This window comes from Vitis riparia, chromosome 15, assembly GCF_004353265.1.
Source record: "Vitis riparia cultivar Riparia Gloire de Montpellier isolate 1030 chromosome 15, EGFV_Vit.rip_1.0, whole genome shotgun sequence".
In the NCBI taxonomy this organism is placed as follows: domain Eukaryota; kingdom Viridiplantae; phylum Streptophyta; class Magnoliopsida; order Vitales; family Vitaceae; genus Vitis; species Vitis riparia.
This window is the reverse complement of record NC_048445.1, coordinates 855,598-874,645: the sequence shown is the minus strand read 5'-3', so window position 1 is coordinate 874,645 and position 19,048 is coordinate 855,598. Positions and strand designations below refer to the sequence as shown.

The following is a 19,048-nucleotide window of genomic DNA, read 5'->3' as shown; positions in this document are numbered from 1 at the left end:
GCTAAAATGAATTTCTCATCAAAATCCGAATTTAGAATTTTTTTATTTTATTTTATTTTTTAAGGCTTGTTGGGGAACAATTTTCAAAAATTGGTATATGGTATTTTTTACCAAAAAAAAAAAATCTATTTGAGAACATGAAATATTATCAATTTATTTTGTGTTTTTAAATATTTTTTAAAAATAACTTTCACTTATAATATTTTATTTTCAATCATTTTCTATATTTGTATAATAAATTTTTTAAATATTTAAGAAAATAAATAAAAACAATTAAATTATATTCTCAAAACATACCATATTTTGAGAATAAATTATCAAAATTTTACGAACATGTTTTTGAGTTTAAAATTGCTACCTTTTCTTTAGCCTAAGTTTTATCATCCATTGTAACAAATTGATTCTCAAAAGGAAAAAAAGAAAAAAAAAACCACCAACAAGAACAATTCACATGGAGAAAATTAGAGATATTAAAGTTATATGACTCATAAAAGTGAGATAAATTCAAAGATTTATTGTGTATAAGAGAATTAACAAAACCTATAAATGAGTAAGCTTTGACATGCATACCCTCATTATCTTTGTTTGGCTGGTGTGAATATGTGATTAATCCCCCTTCTTCACAACCAAAATAATGGAAAATGGATACTTAGACAACATGATTTACAAAAATTGGCCTTCCCCCATTAAGAATTTAGGGGGAGATGTCTTTATTAAGATTTCCACTTGCTTCCAACTTCTCCACTTTACGGGTCACTTTGTCTTTCCTCTTGAGAAAAGCTTTAAGAGCTTTGGGATCATAGGGAGGAGGCATGGTGCATGGGCTTGTGGTTGCAGGGCCTTTTACTGAGCTTTCATTCTTATAAATCTTCTCTAAGTCTCCCCCAGTGTTGGCCATTGTCTCTGGCACAATTTCAATGGCTCCTGGAGGTACTGTTGGCTTATATTTGAAGAGTTTGGCATATTCAGATAAGAGATGAAACATGTAATCATACACATAATTCATCTTGAGCTCCTCTAGAACAAAGTTGCTTGCAGCCTTACCTATCTTTTGTGCCTGCAAGATGATTAGAATGTCGTTAGAAAACAAAGAATTAGCAATTTGTATGAGAAGTGCCATCTTACTAACATAAAAACAAAAATTAGATCAATTTCATAAGTTTTTCTTCCTATGATTGATCCGGGTTTTAGTTATTAATTGACTTGACAGTTTAAATGGGTAGATAATAAATAGGGAAAATGTTTTGCGAAGTTGATTAGCTAAAATCTCGGCCTCTAAAAAACCTAAGCTATGATACTATATTAAACTATTAACTTATTCAAAAGTTAAACTTAGGTGATGTTTTTTTTTTTTTTTTTACTTAATTCTAAATAAAATTAAAACTAAATAGTACTTAATAGTATCAAGTATTAAATTGTCGTTTTTGTAGAATTTTATTTCTATTAAACGTTAAAAAAGTAAAGCAAAAATTAAATATTTTAACATTTTCAATTCAACAAAAAATTTATAATAAGTTATGAAAATGTAAAAATACAAATAATCTAAAACCTGAAAACAAACACCCTCTTAATTAAATATTGGATTGATAATGTAATGGGTTAAACAACAACATCCTTTTATATATATATATATAAAAGTAAACACACAGAGAAAAAATATATTAGAAAAAAAGGCACCTTAAGGTTGACTCAAAAGCATACGGGGTATACAAGAGGCGCCAAAAATAAGAACAAAAAGAAGATGGGATACAAAAAATCACCAACCCTCGACTAGAATCTAACCAATAAAAAAAATTGATTAAAAGAAGAGGTACTTCATCTACAATAGACTTAGTCCAAAATCAAATATTACAAACAAATTTTTTTTTTTTAATCTATGAATTGAAAGTTCCTCATTTTCACATTGCTTTAACTATTGTTCACATTGCTTTGAAAACTAGACTTTGATCTTATATTAAACTTTCAATTTGATTCAAAAGCTTCAACTATTATACAATGAGCTAACAATATAATATAAAGTTGACTAAACCAAAGGCGTAACCCTAATTACTAAAAGCTTCTCTACATTAACCATTATTTATTGGGTATCATGTTATTGATGGTGACAAATTGATGCATTTTTTGTTACTACTAATTAAAACAAAAAACCATAACAATCAACTTCTTTTTATATAAATATTATCCGCTTAAGTCTATCAGTCTCGTATCTTTGAAATGAGTCTATACGATTATGAAAAAATCTTTATATATATAAATTGAGGAATTTATTCTCCTAATTGATGTGGGTTATCATAAAACCTTAGAATAATTATAAAATGTTGTGTCCAAATAATTAATTTTAATAATGAAGTCGCTCTTTAATTTATGTAGTCGCCCCCATCAAAGGCCTCAACTCCTTAGGTATAGAAAGATATATAAATTAATTTACCTTTTGTGGATGCTTGTTGCCCCAATCCACAGCATACTTAACAGATCTGCAGATATCATTCTGTTGTATGGGCCAGTAGTGGATTGTTGGCTGCAAGCTTCTGGTGAAGAAATCATAGTAACGAGACTTTGGAACCAGGCTCATAGAATCACAGGCCAGAATATATTTTTCACTAACTGACCAAGCAATTCCTTCCATATAAATCTTGTACCTACATTACTTTAATTAAACCAATAAGAAAAAAAAAAAAGGCCCACAGGAGAAAGGAAATGAGGATGAAATTCAAAATTAATTTGATTACTCACTTATGAGTGCATTGGCTTGCCAAATTCGAATCTTTAAACCCTTCGTGAGACTCCCGTCCCCAATCCTAAAAACACATAAAAGTTAATACCAAATATTCATAAAGTTAGTACCATATGAAATTTTTAATCTTACCTTTTACCATTTAAAGGTATGATAAAGTTCGGTTTATTGAACATGAAAAATTGAATCACAGTATAAAATAATGAGATCAAGGTACAAAATGATGAAATGTGACATATGAAATAATACGATTAAAATGTACGTATGACTTCATATGTAAATGAGGTGGGGCCGGGGCAAATAGAATCCCCCGTCCTTTTCCGATGTATAATTCTTTCTCCATCTTTGTATTGTTTCCTATCCTAAATTAGGTGGGTCAAGGACCACAAATGGTCACTATATGGATAAGTATCCAATGTAGCGCTGACCCCCATTCCCTATATCAGAATTCATATTTAATTTTTAATTTCTAATTCTCTATCCAGATTCAGCCCAAATAATTTATGCTATTCCTGTTTATGATTGATGTCACCTTCTCAATATAATAATAACGAAAAAATAAAAATCCCAAAGCATTATCAAATCCTAATTAGAATATGAAAAATAAATTAAATAATAGTCGTAGAAATAACAAGTTATTACCAAGTCATATACGCGAGCATTCCAATCATGATTGTTTGAGGGTCTACATTTGAAAAGTGCCTGTCTATTTCCACTAGTTCTGATGTTGCCTTTCCAATAAGCATAGGGTTCTCTATCCACCCACTTGGTTCTGTTGTTGCCTTCTTCTAGTTCCTTTCTCAAGGAATTCCATGGTTTTATGTTTATCTCTGGCCTGCATGTCCATAATGGAATTGACCCATATATATTAACTAAATAAGAGTAGGGAAAAGTCATAAATTTTTTCTCAAATTTGATTTCCAAAAAAATTATAAAAATGAAGTTTAAACCACGAGAAAAGTCTTTTTAGCATCAATATGTCGTTTTTTTTTAATGAATTTTCTTGATTTTTAGGTCTATTTGACAGTAATTATAGGAAGTATTTTAATTTAAATGTTTGATAAAATTTAAGCAACACTTTTAAAAATTTTAAAAATCATTTATAATATTAAAATATTACTTATCATACTTTCTATGTAAATATTTTAGGTTGGTATGATAAAAAAAATTTTCAAATATTGGAAAAGTTGAAAATGTTTCCTAATTGTCAAACATTATTTTTTAAAAACTCTTCCATGCTTAAAACACTTCAAATAGAAACACTCTAAAACCAAACAAAGGATTGAGAATAAAGAACCAAACAGAGGATTGAGAAGTTTAGGTGAAACCGAACCCGAAGTGAACAAAGCACGTGCGGGGCTACCACCTACTTCTTTAAATACATAAAACTCCAGGGACTATCATAATTTTAAGAAACTACTATGAGGGTAGAATTGTAATGCAGTCTTCCACTAATTTGTCGTTAATCTATTTTTTTAATATTAATTATTCTGATGTAAGTTTACTTTACCAATAATTTTGTATCTATCTATCTATCTACTAGAATCAAACCAGTATATTTTATTTTTTATAACTAACCTTTTTGTATATTTATACAACCAATAAAATACCAAATATTTTAAAATAAAATTTTAAGAATATTTCCATAATGTCTGTTTTATGATCAAATCAATTTTAAGTCTAATTTTTATTTTAAAAAATTTAAATTAACATTTTTTTTGTGTTTTATAGGCCTTACCCATATAAATCAAATACTCAAAAACAGATTTTTATAAAAAAAATTCAAAAAAAATGAAAATAATGAACATGTTTAAGAAAATCCATGTCAATATTGAAAATAATAACATTTTGATACATTTGAAAAATAATCCAATTTAATAAATGTCCTTTAAAATAAATTTTCTAAAAGAAGAAATTAATGTCTACTTGGAATAGAAAATAGTTGATGTGGATAAATGGAAAGGTAATAAAATTGTTAACAAAATTTTGCTTTCTCAAAAATATTAAAAAAAATAAAAGTTAATTAAAAATCTATGTATTTTCAAATTATTTTATTTTCAATAAACAAATGAAATAAATTTGAAGTAGATAGGTTTAATTTTTTTTAATCTATTTTTTTTGTCTTTTATTTTTCCTCAAATTTTCAGATACCCAAATATATATCTAAAGGATTAACAAAAGTTTGGCAATTAAATCATTGAAACTAATTTTCATTAAATTTATATATTTTCCTTTTAAAAACTATAAAATATATTACTAAATCTATCCTTTATGTATATCTAAAAGCTAACAAATAAAAAATTATTTGTAAAAATATCCTATTTTTATAAAATTCAAAAAATCCTAACCCACACCTAAAAGTCAAAGACCCTAAACGTATAACATACGTTGTAACATGCCGAAACACAAATTGCAACAAGGAATGATAGACACACAACACCACACCCACACGCAAAAAACAGAAACAAAAAACAAAAACCCACAGACACCCACATTCAAACATCTGAAAAAACAAAACAAATTGTGAACCATAAAAAGAAAAAAAAAAAAAGAAAAAAAAAAGTGTAGAGTTGAGAAGGCATTACCAACCCCAAAAGGACCAATCCGGGAAGACAATATCCAAGGTGTCATCACTTGCGCAGTAGTGAAACAAAGGCGGCACCTTCTTCTTCCCTTTTCCTCCTCCATAGTCACTTGCCTTGATCCTCGGCCGGTCTCCACACTCAAACATCAGTTCCAAGTCCGGCACCTTCCCCGGATACAACTTCAGAAGCTGCAGAATCCCCCATATGGTGAACACGTCCCTTGTCTGAAAAGCCCCCTTGTATTTCTCCATGTAAACCTTTCCGTCCAATATCACTAGCCTGAAGAATGCTGGGTCCTTCGCTGCTTCCATCATCTCTTGGGTGATTCCGGTCTCCGCCCATGGCCGGAGATCCTCGTAGATCCACCGGAAGTAGTCCGGGCATGCATTACCGGAGAGTGGGTGCTGTTTGGTTGAGCATGTTATGTTTTCCTTGGTGCAGTTTTCTTCGGTTGTTTGGAAGGTGCTAAAGGCTTTCTCTAGAGAGGTTCCTGAGAAAAGGGACTGGAAAAAGAATGGATAAGGTTCTTTAGTCTGTCATTGGTCGGATGAAAAGAATGTCCAAATTATTTTTCCTCCTTCAATCTTGCATTAACCAAATAACCTCAAATTAATTAGTCTGATGGGGCAAGATGGTAAAAGACCCCAAGCATGCCCTCATGCCCAATATAATTAATGTCATCCTATTGTCAATATTTTATTTTTATTATTATTTGACTGTCTCTCAATGCCAATTTGGAGCCCATGAGAAAAACAAGGTTCTACAAAAATATGATCAAACCAAATCATGGAACAGTGTTTGGTACGTGGCAGTCATCCAATTAAAAACATGTACCTAACAAATACGCTAGTCAAACCCCAGGATTCTAGGCCTCCAAACAAAACTTTTCCTCCCAACCCATTGTTCTTGAAAAAAATATATATATAAAGCCATAAAGAAGTATTCTTTGATTTAGTTGTGCACGAAAATTTTCTCATCTCTATTAAAAGAAAATTAACAGGAAAATCGATTGGCTTTTTTTTTTTTCATGGCATCCATGGATTTTTCTTCGATCTCTCTTTCCTAGGCAATTTAAAAAAACCAAGCATGCCAGATTAAATTAATCTACCAAACGTAGCCGAACCAACTACTAACTTAATCCATATTACAATAATCAGTAAACAAAAAGAAAAAAGAAAAAAAAAAAAATCTTGCAATATTGCAGAGAAGACGATGAAGAGAAGAGAAAATCAAGAAAGACTCACAACATCAAACCAGCGAATAAAGAAGAAGGCACCGATGAAGAGAAGAACAAAGAAGAGAGGAACGGTAGTTGAAGCCCCCCTCTTGAACTGCCTCCCGACACTCTCTGGAAAATCACTCAACAGTTTGCTTCCATGCGACCAAAACCCATGTTCAACTCCTCCTTCATCAACACTTTCTTCCTGTTCTCCTCCTCCTCCTCCTCCTTCTTCTTCTTCTTTCTGCAATTCCTCATGGGCCACAGCCTCATAGTCAGCCTTTGATGCCGCCATGCTTAGCCTCAGATATACCAAGATTTAGTTTTAAAAACAAGAAGAAGAAAAGTTCTTTATTGATGGGCGTTCACCCTGTGGCTGTGTATGCGTGGTGCATATTGAAAACAAAGACTGATGAATGGGGAGAAGAAGACGAAGAAGAAGAAGAAAGCTAAGTTGAAAGGCCCAACAGGAGATATCTTGGTGTTTACCATTAAAGCTCTGATTGACTTTTCTAAGAGCATGACCCCTTATTTAAAGCTCTTTTTCTTTTTAATTAACCCTTTGGTTTCACATGAAAATGACCAAAGAATAATACAATACTAGGTAAGACAAGATGATCATAAATATCTATACATGCTCGTATAATAACAGAATGATTTATTTTCGATCGTAATTAAAAGCATAAATTAAACTTAAAATCATGATTTTAAAAGCTTAATTAATAACGTCATTGATCGAACAATATAATTAAGGTACAAAATCCCGATATAAAACCTTTTTTTATGGTGTATGTAACTTGGATTACTGGGAGTAATGTATATAGGAGATTTTAATTGTCATTATTATTTGGTTAGGTGGGTTCCAAATACGAAGTTACGTGTCCTAAATGATGAAAAAGACTGATGGTTGAGGGTATGGTTTTTGACTCTTCGGCACAACCTGCTCATTACTTCATATTAATTTATCAATATTTGTTTAATCAAGGAAATAATAAAGATTAATTACTTGTATAAGTAATGTAGAAATTAATCTGTCGTGCCATCACGTTCAGTTGATTTGATTCTTTTTATATCATAGTTTATTTGAATTGTTAATCTTTAATTAATGCACTGGAACCCGCTCTGTATTAAAATATGTCACCTCTTGATTTTTCAATCTATTTTGGAGGCGACGGCTTGAACTGTTCGCTGGAAAGGACTAAAAAGTCTAAAAATGTGAAACCAACCTTTGCGCCCGACGTTACCGAAAATATTATCATATGATCATAAAATATTTTATAATAAAAAAAATTATTTTTAATTAGGTCAAATTCTTATTTCACACGTCAAAAAAATATTACTTGATTATTTGGACCTAATAACACGTAATTATTAATTATATTTGTTAGGCCTCGTTTGGTAAATAGCCATAATAAGAGAGAGATGTGTTAGGGATGGCGTGGCAGCGAATTTGTAGAGGAATCAAAAGTGGGGTAGGATCGTACCAGATGGAAGTTTGGGGCTTAGAATTCTGTGTTCGAAGCGAGATGGTGTGGTTGGTGACTTGACAGGATGAAGATGTAACACATCCACTAGGATTGACTTCGATTTTGGGTCTGTTCTTGCGTCCTATACGGTCTATACTAAGCTTCCTTCGTGGAAAAAATTCACCTCTTTCTTTCTATAAATTATATTTAAGAAAAAACAAATTGAATAGTGAAAATCTTATGGACAATATTCTTTCAAATTCCAAGAAGATTATGAGAAAATTTTGTGTATTACTCTAAGGCCATGTTTGGTTTTCCAAAAAATATCAAGGAAAAAAAATTAAGGAAAATGGTTTTCATATATTTGATTGTATTGTAGAAAATATAAGAAAGATCAAATATAATTAAAATTAATTAAAAATTTATATATTTTAAAAGTAAAATAAATTTGAAAAAATATATATAAAAATAATTTATTGATTTTAATTTATTTTTTTTCATTTTTTGGTAGCCAAATATAGTTTAAGGGTCTGTTTGAAAAATACATTATTTATTAATTGATGAAAAAAAATTGTAACTAATATTGTACAATTGAATTTTATGTTTGAAATTATACTTTTGAAAATACTTATTGAAGAAAAGGATATTTTTTATATTTTTAGAAAATTAATTCAATGAGAATTTATTCCCTGAATCATGTTTGAAGAGAAGAAAAAGACGGTCATGTGAAATTTTTAGCTAATGTATTAGTATTAATAGTCATGTTGTTGGTATGGAAAATGAGGCATTAAAGAATGGGAACCAAAGCATTGCTTGATAAAAAAATCAAAAGAGAAGAATAAAATTTGTGCTTAACAAAAAAATTAGAATCAGAACATGCTTTGAATAATATCTAATTTGATTTCACATTCATGAAGAATAAAGTGAATGTTTTAAAAGAATTATCATTCAAGCACAAAGGCATTATATTCTTGTTCATGTGTTGAAAAAAAAAACGTGGAATTGACTATATTGATGAAGACAAGACTCTAATGGACTTTAAATTATTTAATTATGAATTAGGTTCTGTTACATTAATTAGGCGTGTCACATGTAAAACTCAAGTCCCGTTATACTGTAGTCAACTGTCATTTATTTGTATCAAATATGAAATTCTAATATTTTATATTTTAGTCTTATTTATTTATACTTTAGATTTATCTATCTGTATCCTTATTTAACAGGTTCAAATTTTAAAAAATTTATAAGAAAAAAAAATCTAAAGTATCGAATCAGCATCTATAAAACCAACTTTATTTTGTGTTTTTAACGATTCAGATTCAAGCAATTGCTTTGTGATTAACTATTTTACGAGCTCAATAAAAAGCATTCAACTCATGTGAATTGTTTTCCTTAAAAGTGAAAATAGAGCATATTCCTTGTGCTTAACTTTGTCATCAATTTGTGGACATTTTTAGAACTATATACGTCACTTTGAAAATTTATTTCAAATCAATGATTTCATTAATTTTATTTCAAAATCAGGAAAAATGGGATTTACATCACTCTTTGAAATGATCCATTGGTTGACCCAATATATATTGAAGACAAATTGCAGGATGAAAAATTCATATCCAATCGTCGTACAAAGAAGAGAAAGCTTTATAGCTGCTTATTTTGATTCTCCCAATACGCATCCCCCCACATCTCCACTTGCCTCGTTAAATTCTCCTTTTTGTTCAGGAAAGCCCTGAGAGCCTCAGGACTATAGGGTGGAGGCATGGAACATGGGGCTGAATCACTAGGAGACTTCACCGTGGATTCCATTACAAACTTCTGCAACACCGCGTCTGCACTGCAATCCATTGTTCCAGGCAGAGCTCGACCGCTCCTGGCGGTACTGCTGGCTTGAACTTCAAGAGCTTTGAGTACTCATTCAACAGATGAAACATGTAGTCATACACAAAATCCATCTTAGTTCTTCGTGAATGAAGTTGCTTCCTGCCTTACCAATTTCCTGGGCCTAAGTACACAATTTCACAAAAATTCGTTTCCCAGTTCAGCTCTTAGAAAAAGAAAAAAAAAATTAACATTAACAAATTATTTTAATTCATTTCACTTCTTTTTCTAACCTTTTTTTTTTTTTTTTTTTTTTGTGTTTTTCAAAGCAAACATAACCTAAGATTTCACGGGTTACCTTTTTAGGGTGAGTGTTACCCCATTCAACAAGAAATTTAAGATCTCTACACTTGTTTCTAGGCCTAAGGGGCCAGTAGTGCTGCAATGGCACCATGCTTCTAGTGAAGAAATCATGGTGATAAGGTTTTATCAGAAGTGTCATGGAGTCGCATGCTAGGACGTATTTTTCACTCACAGACCATCCCCATCCTTCTACATAGATCTTGTACCTTCATGTGAATATAGCCCACAAGAAAATTTCAAAATTTTCTCAAGAAAAAAGCATAAAAGAAATGAGAGAAAATTGAAGTACCTGTGGGTGCATTGATGTGCTAGATTAGAGTTCTTGAACCCTCCATTGGATTCTTTTTCCCAGTTCTGAAAAAATATAATAATGTTATGTGCTTGTGTCCATGGCCTATTAGCCTAGATTAGATATGACTCTAACCATGGCCTATTAGCCTAGATGTGACAATTGAAATCGACAGAGTATTAAAATTAAGTCTTATGTAGATAAAGCATTATTGATATTTTCTTTCGCCCCTTTCTCTGTTGTGCTCAATCTGATGGCATAAAGAGCATCTTAATTTTAATTCATGGAAGCAATAAAAATACAGCTCTAATCAGATATGGAAAAATACCTGAAAATATAAACGGACATTCCAGTCTTCTTTTTCAGAGACATTACACTTGAGAAGATCAACCCTAGTTGGAGCCACATATGGGCTTCCTCTCCAATAAGCATAGGGCACCCTATCCTTCCATTTCATTCTCTTGTTTCCTTCTTTAATTTCCTCCAAAATACTCCGCCATGGCTTTACATTGGTTTCCGCCCTATCAAGAAAAATTGTAACCTTACTAGAGTTTTCTTAGCACAATTGTTCTGTCAAGTGGAATATGAGTATCTTACCAACCCCAGAAAGTCCAGTCTGGAAGGACAATGTCGTAAGTAAGGTCATCTTTAGAGCACCGGAACAAAGCCGGAGGCGATCTAAATCCTCTGTAGTCCCGTTTCTGGATGACTGGCCTGTCGTCGCACTGAAACATCAAATCCAAGTCTGGTAACATATTAGGGTATAGCTTTAGAAGCTGCAAAATCCCCCACATTGTGAACAAGTCTCTTGTTTGAAAAGACTTCTTGTATTGCTCCACATAGGCTTTTCCATTCACTATCACTAATCTAAAATCTGCATCCCCTTTGGCACTTTCCACTGCAAATCTTAATATTCCCGTACTCTTCCATGGCCTCAAATCTTCATGGACCCATCTGAAGTACTCAGGACATTCCTCTACTGATAATTTCCCGGTTACTCTAGTCATCGGATGATTGGCTGGGCATCCTTGTGCCATGCTCCCTATGGTGCAATTTACTAGGATCTTAGGGAAAATCCTTGGATTTTTTGTGTTTGGAGCCGAATTCTGATATGAAAAACTAGTCATCATAGGCTGGAAAACCAACTCATCTCCAACATGATAATTCAACATGATACTGGAAATTCTATTCGATATTAGGGTTTATCATTTTAATAAATAAAAAAATTGCATGTTATGATCAAGCATGATATGATTGATTATTAGAGTTCAATTAAGAACAAGACATGATGGGAAGAAAACAAAAAAATGTGCAAAGAAATAGGAGAAGCAAAGGACAAGAGGACCAAGAAAGACTTACAAGGTGAGTCCAATGGAGTAAGACAAGGATAATGATAGATAATATAACAAAGAAATTACAAAAAGAAAAAAGAAAAAAAATTGTGGAGGATGTAAAATGTAATTTATTTGGAAAGAGGATATAGATGAAATAGATATTTTAAAATAAAAAGGTGGATAGATATTTAAAGTAATATATCTAAATCATATGGGACAATGATTTATTTTCTCGCAACATGAATTTGAATATACCAAATAAAAGAAATATCAAATATAGATCACTAATATAAATAAATAAATAAATATACTAAAGTATATATGTATTGAAAAATTGGAAAATGTATCATACTGAAATATCATGAAGGGTGGTCAAAGTTGGATTTGATTTGATTTTTAATTCTACTTCTAATCAAACCAAATCAATGGATTAAGAAAATATAATTAATCAAAATCAAACAAATTGGTATGAATTAATTGGTAAATTAGTTTGGCCCCTAACATTTTTTTTTTCTAATATCGAGCTTTCTAATTTTCCATTTAAATAATTTTGAATGTTCAATAAATATAGCTTTTTAAGCTCTAAATCATAAACTTTTTAAAATTTATCCTTTAAATCGTTTCAAAGTTTTACATCTAATTTTCTTTTTTCATCTTGAATTTTCTTTTTTCTTTTTTCTTTTTCTACTTTTCATATATTCAAGTGAAATTAATCGAGATTATTCGATACCATATTGTAAAATTCTATTTGATACAAAATAAAAAATAAAAAAATTGTCTATGTCATCCAAAGAGATAGAAGATTTAGGTCATTGTAGACCCTAAAATTTGTCTCGATTTTTATTTTTACATTAATTTTAAATCCAATTTTGTCTTCAGATTTTAAATCCCGATTACATGTAATATTTTTTGTCCACTCATCCTTTAATTCTTAGTTTTTATTATTATTTTGTATATTATATCATTTTATTTTATTATTATTACTTTTATTATTATTATTATTATTATTATTATATTTATTGTATTTTCTCTCTCCTCTCTCTTCTTTTTTCTCCTCCACCTACCTACCCCACACACACTCTCTCTCCTCCCATACCCCTAATCCCACTCTCATACCCCTAACTAGTTTTTTTTCTTTATTTTATTATTCTTCTTCCCTCCAATTTATTTTTTTCTTCCGTGGATTCTTCTTCAATTTTTTTTTGGGAATTTATGTAATCATACACCAAGGGGCAAAATTTTGCTTTTTGGAAACTTTACTTTTTACTTTTCAAATTCAGTGGATTTTGTGGAAAATAAACAACCTTTCATACACTGTAATAGTGATGTTGAGACCCTTCAAAAAATACCCTCCTATAGTTTGACATCTCTCCTAGTTGGATAAGTTGCTTGTTGTCCACTTAAGCCAATGACATGACTCAGTTACATGTCATCGGCTAGCTAGACACTCCACATGGATTGATGTTTTAAAAAATATTTACCCCTAAATGTCTTCTTCTTTCTTCAACCAAACCCTAACACCAAAAACCCATGTTCTTTCTTGTTCGTTCACAGGCACAACCCATCACAAGGCGAAAGGATCCATAAAAAATCTGGTAGGTTCTCAAATCGCGATAACCCATCAACCCCAAACAAACCTCCAAAATTGATCTCTTATTTTGTTTCTCCTCCATCACCATAAGGAAGACGACATCTTCATTTTCCCACCAAACATCAATCTGAAAACAAAAGTCTAAGTGTGAACCCCTTAACAAAGGCCAGGTAGACCAAAAAACCCATTTCCTTCTTCTTATTTCAGGAGTGACAGTCATTTTTCTCTTGGTTGTACTTCCTATTTTGCTTTTACATTGAAAAAGGAGAAAGAAAGCAATTGAGAGAACGAGATAACGAAGAATAAAAATATTGTAGTTGCATTTAACTTTTAAAGCAAGGGTTTTTCCAGGTGATATATATATATGTTATTAAATTTTGTAATAACTTTATATTTTGATTTGTCATTTTGATTCTTTGAGATTTGAAGAATGTCATAGTTATGTGATTTGTGTAATTTTGTGATTTAAACTTGATTACATTGCATATTTCTACATGTTCAATGTCCATTAATATTGTATCTAAATTTAAATTTAAATTTATTTAGGGTTTATTCGAAATGAAATATGGCTTAAAATTTGATAAATGATGGGAAAATGAGATGGTGGTAAGCTATATTGATTTTGTTTTATTTTCTGAATTGTTGTGTTTGTGTTGTATGTGGTTGTTGGGAAGAATATGGAAAAGAGAAGAAAAATATGACTATTGCATGTGAAGGGAATACAATTTTTAGGAATGTTCAAACAATTTGTTGTTTAATGTTGTTTATATGGGATTCCAAAATGAGTAATTTGAGTGATTTTTTATAGTTGTTAATTGGTGAATCTAATTCATGGGAAAAGAATTCATGTTTAGTCATGAGTAGATGAGTATATATTTTAAAAATGATTGGGATTAAAGTTTGAATAAATTTCTTAATAAAAGTTTTGAATTTGTAATGAATAAGGGTTAAATTGAAGAAAAAAATAAAACAAATTTAGTAAAGCGGGCATGAATTTATGTGGGAATTAAGGAAAATAGTAGTGGAGCCTTAGGTTCAAAATTGATGGTCACAACCACAAATATGAAATTTGTTTTGTTTATGTGTGTAGTGGTCATAGTAAGGGTCTACCCTTGGATGAAGGGGTTGGCCGTAATTCAGTTAATGATATTTGGATGAAATTATTGTTTTCGTAATAGGTTGCAGTAAGTGAATTAAAGGCTAACCCATTTGTTTGGAGGTAGGCCCTTAGTTGTAAACATTGTTGTGGTTTAATCTGGACAGTGGGCAAAATAAAGACTGACCTATTTGTTTGGAGGTCGGCCCTTGGTTGTAAACATTGTTGTGGTTTAATCAGGACAGTGGACAAAATAAAGGTTAACCCGTTTTTTTGGAGGTCGGCCCTTGGTTGTAAACATTGTTGTGGTTTAATCTGGGCAGTGGGCAAAATAAGGGCTGACCCAATTGTTTGGAGGTCGGCCATTGGTTGTAACACTGTTGTGGTTTAATTTAGGCAGTGGGCAAAATAAAGGTCGATCCATTGTTTGAGGGGGTGGCCCGAAAAGAGTGACATTAGCACAATTTGGCTTGAAGAGTTACCAAAACAATGGTTAGCCCATGAATTGAGAGGTTCACTCCCTAACTTATATAACATAGCAAATTACTACGAAGTAAAATAGAATAATTACATTGCTTAATGTTAAGTATACACTATGCATGTCTATATTTACACCATTAATTGTAGACTATGAAATGTAAATGAAGCTCGTTTGTAAAGTTTCAAAGATAAACGATGTATTAATATATGATGGTCATAGGCGTGATAATCAGTTTTGTTATAAGTAAGTTGGTTTATGCGGTATTATTAAGAAATTAGTTAATTGTTTCAGCTTAACTAAAGGTTCATGCTTCTAAACAGGGGCTGCACATGATTGAGTAGCATTTAAATGGATCCAAGTAATAAAATTTATTGTTATTTGCACATTGGAGGAGAGCTAGTAAGGGATGAACATGGCAATGTGGAATATATGGGTGGGAGACGAGAGGGTCTAAGTTTAGAACGATCAATGACATATAATGATTTTGTTTCAAGGATTTGTGGGAAAATGAACATCAATATAGTGGGACCAACATTTTCGTATACTCTCCCGTTTGATTTATATGCACTTCAACCATTGAAAAATGATGAAGACTTGACAAACATGTTTCAATTTAGTGACCGATGTGCACATGTATATATATGTTTAGCATCAACAGTTGAAGATGATGAAATGATTGAGAATGGAGGACAAGGGTAAGTTATATAAAAAAAAAATATAATCTTAAATGATTCCATGTATTTATTTATTTTGTAATATTTATGTTTATTCATTAGATGTTATAATGCAGCTTGAATGAAACAATCGTATGGTCTAACTCACCGGTCTCATATTCAACAAGAAATGTTGATATTAGAATGCAATCACGAGGATTTCATCAAATATGTGCTGAATCACATGTTGGTCCACTAGAGTCAAGTCGTTTTGAGAGTGCAATATTGGGTAGTGGGCATACCTTCTCAACTGGAAATGAATTTCGGGATGCAATATATCTCATGTCAGTAGGAGGCCGTTTTAGATATAAGTTTAAGAGGAATTGTCTTAAGCATATGACTGTAATATGTGTTGTTGAAGGATGCCATTGGAAAGTAACTGCTCGTGCTGTTGGGAAAACAAAAATAGTTCAAGCGCATACATTTAGAAATGAACATAACCACTCTTTAGAAGATGTGTCAATTTTCGAACCAGTAGTTCGTTGTAATTGAGCCACAACTATGATTGATGATGTTATTCGTTCAAATCCAGATTACTTACCCCGTCAAATATGTAAAGACTTTCGTCGACAATACGAAATGCAATTGAATTATTGTAAAGCATGGAACTTGAAAGAGAAGGCTAAAGAACGAATTCATGGTGTGCCGCAATGTTCATATAAGTTGTTACCTTGGTTGTGTACAAGGCTTATTGAAACAAATCCAGGGACGATTGCTGAATATAGATGTTCGGATGATGGTCATTTTATGCAATTGTTTGTTGCCCTTTCAGTGTCAATACATGGGTTTCAAATGGGATGTCGGCCTATTATATCAATAGATTCATCCCACATGAGTGGGCCATACAAGGGTGCTTTATTTTCAGCTTCTTCCTATGATGTTGACGATGGCATGTTTCCACTTGCTTATGGCTTATTTAGCTCTGAGAATTACGAGGATTGGCTTTGGTTCTTAGAGAAATTGAAGATGGTCATAGGTGAAAGAGATGTTATAATAATATCTGATAGGCACCAAGGGATTATCCGTAGTGTTTCAGAGGTATTTGGTAGTGAAAACCATGCACATTGCTATCGTCACATTAAAGAAAACTTCAGTAGCTTTCTAACAAAGCTAAACACTAAAGGGAGGAAAGTAAAGGAAAATGCTTTGCAAATGCTTGATTCTATTGCCTATGCTAGGTTAGATTGTGATTATGAGGTTGCAATGGATACTTTAAGGACATTTAATCATGATTTGGCGAAGTGGGTTGAAGAAAATAACCCTCAACATTGGGCAATCTCTAAATTTAAGAAGATGCGTTGGGATAAGATGACAAGTAATTTGGCCGAGTCTTTCAATTCTTGGTTAAGACATGAACAACACCATAACATTTGTGTTTTCTTCATCGAGCATATGGATAAGTTAGGATCTCTTTTAGTCGAGCATAAAAATGGACTTGTAAAATGGAATGGGTGTATTGGTCCTAAAACAGAAGAAAAGATTGCATTGAACATTGGAAAAAGTGAAAATTATATCACTTATTTACACTTGGGTAGTTCGATGAAAGTATCCAATGGAAAAACATTCTTGGAAGTGGACTTAATGGAGCGAACTTGCACATGTAAAGCATGACAAATGTTTGGAATCCCATGTGATCATGCTTGTGCAGTTATACGGCAAATGGGGTTTGATGTATCTGATTATGTTGATGACTGGTATAAGCACAATTTGTAAGAGAAGATATACTCTGGAAGCATGCGTACTTTGGTAACGCATGACATGCTAATGATTGATGAAGATGGAACCGTTCGTGATGCCTTGGGTCATACTTATCCCTTTCTTAATCCTCTAACCACAAAGCGACCTCTTGGAAGACCTAGGAAATGTCGAATCGAGTCTTAATTCATGTAAAAAAAAACGGTTCATTGTTCTCATTGTAATCAGCCTGGGCATAATTGTGCGACATGTAACAACCCATTGCTGTAAGTTTTTTTTTATTAAACTTCATAATGTAAGATTGACTTTATATTAGTATGAAATAGTTTGGTAATCTTCGTTGTTGTTTCCTTGATTATAAGCAATGAGTAATTTATTGGATTTGAAGTGTTTGGTGTACATATATTGTGATTGTATGTTGTTCTTCAATATTATGGGATATGTTACATGATAATGTAATTGTAATAGAAAAATATGTACCTTGGTCATGATTGTTCAAAGATGGCATTGAAGTGACATAGATTCACATGGCGTCCTTAGCAAAAAAAAAAAAGATTGTTAACTAGTGGGCATAATCGTGGCCAACCTTTACATGTAGGGGCTGCCGCTTTTTGGCTGATGACCCTTAAGCATATTATTTAGTTTTGTGTGAAATGGGTAGTAGCTAAAATAAGGTTGTGCCTGTTAGATCATAGGCAACCCTATTGTTTTTCTTCTTTAAAATTGGTTTCGTGTTATGTGAGGTGTCTGTAAAAGGGAGGTTGAACCATTAACACCAAGGGAAGGCATTCGAACATTAGTTTAGTATGTTATGTGCAGAAGGCAATCTAGGGGTGCACATTCCATTTGAAAGGCATGCCTATGTATTAATGATATTATATAACTATGCTACATGCAGAAGGCAAAGCAGGGGTGCACCCTTGGTTGCATAGGTATGCCCATAGGTATGATAACTTTATTGGGAAATTCTATATGCAGTATGCAAAGTAGGGGCACACCCTTGATTTTAGGGGCATACCTATTGCTAAACCATTATATTGGTAGGTTATGTGCAGTAGTCAACCTAAGAGCAAAACCTTGATGGAAGACGCATGAATGTGGGTGAAAAACTTCTTTTTGTTAAGCTACTTGCAGTAGGAAAAAGAAAGACATGACTCTCTGTCAGAGGCATGCCTTTAGGATGACTAGAGTTGAGGTGTGGGTTGGGCAGTAAGGCAAATGGAGGCATACTAATAGCTTGAAAGGTTGGCCCTTGATGTTCATATGAAATAAACGCTGGAAATGATTCATTGTTGATTCAAAATCATATATTTTTTCTAAATATTTATCATTTAAAAAAAATTAATTGTTCAATTTTTAATTTATTTTTTATTTCAATTTTATATTATCATTTATTTTATATTATCTTTATTTTTTTAACTACTTTTTTTATTTAGCTCATTAATAATTTTTTTTATTTATCCGTTTACTTTTATTTAATTTCAAAATTTTGTATTTTTAAATATTACAAAAATAGTTGTACTCAGAATTTGCTACAATATAAAAAAAATGATGAAGTCCTAATATTTTATAACTTAAAATTAATTTGATTAGATAAATGATTAATAATTTTAATTATTTAAATAAATTAATGTTAATAGAAAAATTGTCGCCACATATTTGTA

The 19,048-nt window shown here is 31.7% G+C and overlaps 1 protein-coding gene and 1 pseudogene across 1 annotated transcript; both read right to left on the bottom strand.

Moving 5' to 3' along the window:
- Positions 1-468: 468 nt before the first annotated feature.
- Positions 469-6,998, bottom strand: LOC117932490 (O-glucosyltransferase rumi homolog). The gene is made up of 6 exons (XM_034853760.1): positions 6,564-6,998; positions 5,320-5,822; positions 3,377-3,569; positions 2,734-2,798; positions 2,429-2,639; positions 469-1,057 (listed from the first exon to the last, which is right to left on the bottom strand). Exons 1-6 carry the CDS (start codon positions 6,831-6,833, stop codon positions 695-697), a joined length of 1,605 nt encoding a protein of 534 aa, XP_034709651.1. The 5' UTR covers positions 6,834-6,998; the 3' UTR covers positions 469-694.
- A 2,647-nt stretch (positions 6,999-9,645) lies between these two features.
- On the bottom strand, positions 9,646-11,511 carry LOC117932548 (annotated as a pseudogene).
- Between the last annotated feature and the right edge of the window lie 7,537 nt (positions 11,512-19,048).